The sequence below is a fragment of the Galeopterus variegatus genome, unplaced genomic scaffold (assembly GCF_000696425.1).
Source record: "Galeopterus variegatus unplaced genomic scaffold, G_variegatus-3.0.2 Scaffold9831, whole genome shotgun sequence".
NCBI classification, from domain to species: Eukaryota; Metazoa; Chordata; class Mammalia; order Dermoptera; family Cynocephalidae; genus Galeopterus; species Galeopterus variegatus.
In genome coordinates, this window is record NW_007735942.1 from 76,998 (window position 1) to 80,177 (window position 3,180).

The following is a 3,180-nucleotide window of genomic DNA, read 5'->3' on the forward strand; positions in this document are numbered from 1 at the left end:
ACCATCAGAGAAGGTCAGGGGCAGGGACGGGGAGTGCCGTCAGTGAGGGGCAGGGCAAGGGGCAGGGCACTGTGGAAGGGGAGAGAGTATGTTTTGGAGAGGTTGGATTTCTGTTGTCACTACTGTAGCTGCCAACGACAGTTTGGCTTTTTTTTTTCGGCTGTGAATTTCAAGATTAACTCAGCTCTACAGTGCTGAGAATGTGGTTCCTATTGCATAGAAATGCCCTTAGGAGTAGCATTTTGGAGCTGTGGTCAAAAAGCATGGCTTTTCAGTTATGGCTATTCTGAAATCTGATTTTTTTTCTTTCTTTTCTTTTCTTTTTTTTTTTTTTAAAGAAACCATGCTTTTCTTGAGGTCATCACAAGGACTCCTTTGGCAAAGGACCTTGGTAGATGTCTCCGTTTTGGCCTTTGTTTATGCTGCTGGGTGTGAATGGTTTTACTTTTTGCAAAATAAATAGTGTGTGTGACTGAGGAAAGCACAGAGGGTGTTTGTTGTAACAATACTGGCAACATATTACATCTCTAAAAATCTGAGCAATTTCACATTCCTAAATTCTCCCTGGTTTGGGGTCAGGATTAGATCAATCTCATCACTAGCTGTAGCAGCAATACAGAAACGGTAACATAGCAGAGGCTGTAGAGTACCAGAAGCAGGCAGCGGGGTCTGTTATGTGGCTACAAGTCTTCTTCGCTGCTGTTGGTACAGTGGGAGGCAGCCAGGAAAAAAGAAACTGGTTGGCCAGAAGTGATATTGTTAATTTTGTTTCTTCAACAGGAAGGAAATTGAGGTTTTAAAGAGAGACAAGGAAAAGGCCTGCTTTGAAATGGGAGAGTTCAACATACAGGTATTGATACCTGGCATGAAGCTAATGCCACCTTTCCCTTTTTCGTTATTTTGAAATAATTGCAAACATACAAAAAGGAAGTAGAGAACTTTTTTCTAAAAGATTTGAGAGTGAGTTGCTGACCAGCCCCAATTTCCCCATCAAAATCAGGGACTTAATGTGGCTGTGAAGACCCCAGCCCCATTCAGGTTTGCTAGTTGTCCCGACAGTGTTCAGGGTCACACGTGGCATTTTGTCCCCTTCAATTAATGTGCGACTTGATTCTTAGGACCTAGACATTTTCAAGATTACAGGTGGATATTTTGTAGGAAGTCCCTCCATTTTGGTTTGTCTGATGTTTCCTTGTGATTTAAGGTAACAGATGTTTTTGGCAGGAGTACCTCAGAAATGGCACCATGTCCTCATGTCACCCTGCCACGGGACACAGTAATTTGTCCCTTGTTGGTGATGGGGCATAGGTTGCTTGGTTGAGGTGGTGTAGGCCAGGCTTATATACAGTAAAGTTACTTTTTCCTTTGTAATTAATGAGCATTTTATGGGGAAAGACTTTGATATGATGTAAATATCCTGTTCATCAACTCTCCCCCGTGAATTTTGGCATCACTTTGTTTCTGGGTGGAGTCGGTCACTACTGTCATGGTGGCCAGAGGGTGTCTGATTCCACTGTTCTTGTACATTTGTTAGTTGGCATTCTGTAAAAGCTTTCTTGTCCCCATTGGTTTATTCATTTATTTATTTTGTCATTATACTATTATAATAGATTCCCTTTTATTCAATGGGTTATACTGTATTGCCATCAGTATTTATTTTGATGCTTAAATTGTCCCAGATTTGTCTGATGGGAGCCCCTTCAAAATAGCTTCTGTGTCCTTTGGGCAGGTCCTGGACAATTCTTTGAGTACTTATTTACTGTCTGGTACCCCAGATAATCCAGGGTCACATATTACTGCCCCTGCCTTAGACCTGGGACCAGCCATTTCTCCAGGGAGTCCTTGGTCACTCAGTATTTAGAGACCAAGATCTAGGCAGTAGATATGTTCGTTGCTCCTGGGGTGTGCTGCTTCCAGACACTTTTAGTGGATCCAGCTAGGGAGTGTGTGTGTGTGTGTGTGTGTGTGTGTATTTATATACATACATATACATGCATGCACACAGTTTCAAGTATATTTATTTGTATATCTCTCCATATAGAAAACCATGAATTCAAACCCATATCTGCAGTTCCCACCCAGCATCACAGTCAATTCTAGTTTTCTCTCTTTTCGTATTTGTAACTCATTTCTCCAACAGTGAGAGGCCGGCTTCCATCGTCCTCAGTATGTCTACTTGTTATTCAATCAATGTCCCTTTGCCCTGTGCATAAGTGTCCTTCCTGCCCTGTCTGGGCGCTGATTCCTCACACTGGTTCTCCTTTTACCTTCTGTATGTGGCCCTACTTAATAGCTTTTTGATTGAATTATTAAGGAACAAGCATGCAACTGGGATGTGTTATCCCTGATAATTTTTATGATTTTTTAATTGAAATTGTTATTGATAATTGTAGAATCACACGTAGTTGTCAGAAATACAAAAAAATTCCCTGTATACTTAGCTCAGTTTTCCCTAATGGTAACATTTTGCAAAACTATGGTATATTTCTGTGTTAGTCTTCTTGGGCAGAGTACCACAGACTGGGTAGCTTAAACAACAGAAATTTATTTCTCACTTCTCTGGATGCTGGAAGTCTGAGATCAAGGTGTCATCAGGCTCGGATTCTTCTGAAGCCTCTCTCCTTGGCTTGAAGACGTCAGTCTTGTCCTGGTGTCTTCACAAGGTCATCCCTCTGTGCCTGTCTGTGTCCTAATCTCCTCATCTTATAAGGACACCAACCATATTGGATTAGGGCCCATCCATACGGCCTCATTTACTTTAATTATCTCTTTAAAGACCCTTTCCAAATATAGTCACATTCTAAGGTACTGAGGGTTAGGACTTCAAGTATATAAATTTGGCTGGGGGAACAGAATTCAGCCTACAACAAATAACACAACCAAGATATGGACATTGATACGATCCATGGATCATATTTAATTTCTCTAGTTTTACTTGTGTACTTGTGTGTGTGCGCACGTGTGCGTGTGTGTGTTGGGTTCTGTACAATTTTTTTATCTATGTGGGTTCATGTGTCTACCACCACAGTCAACGTACTGAACATTTCCAACATTGCAAGGATCTCTTGTGTTGTTCTTTAATAACTATGCCAGTCTTCTTCCTGCCCACCCAACCCCAACCCTTTACCCCTGACAGCCACTAATCTGTCCTCCATTTCTAAAACTTTGTCACTTCAAAAT

General features: G+C 41.5%; 1 protein-coding gene across 1 annotated transcript in view; it reads left to right on the forward strand.

Annotated features, from left to right (window-relative positions):
* The window catches only part of NINL (ninein-like), a 91,371-nt gene that overhangs the window by 63,995 nt on the left and 24,196 nt on the right, over window positions 1-3,180 (forward strand). Inside the window, exon 17 of the mRNA XM_008593888.1 lies at window positions 781-850. Coding sequence (XP_008592110.1) covers window positions 781-850 — 70 coding nt within the window. The remainder of the gene's footprint in view (window positions 1-780; window positions 851-3,180) is intronic.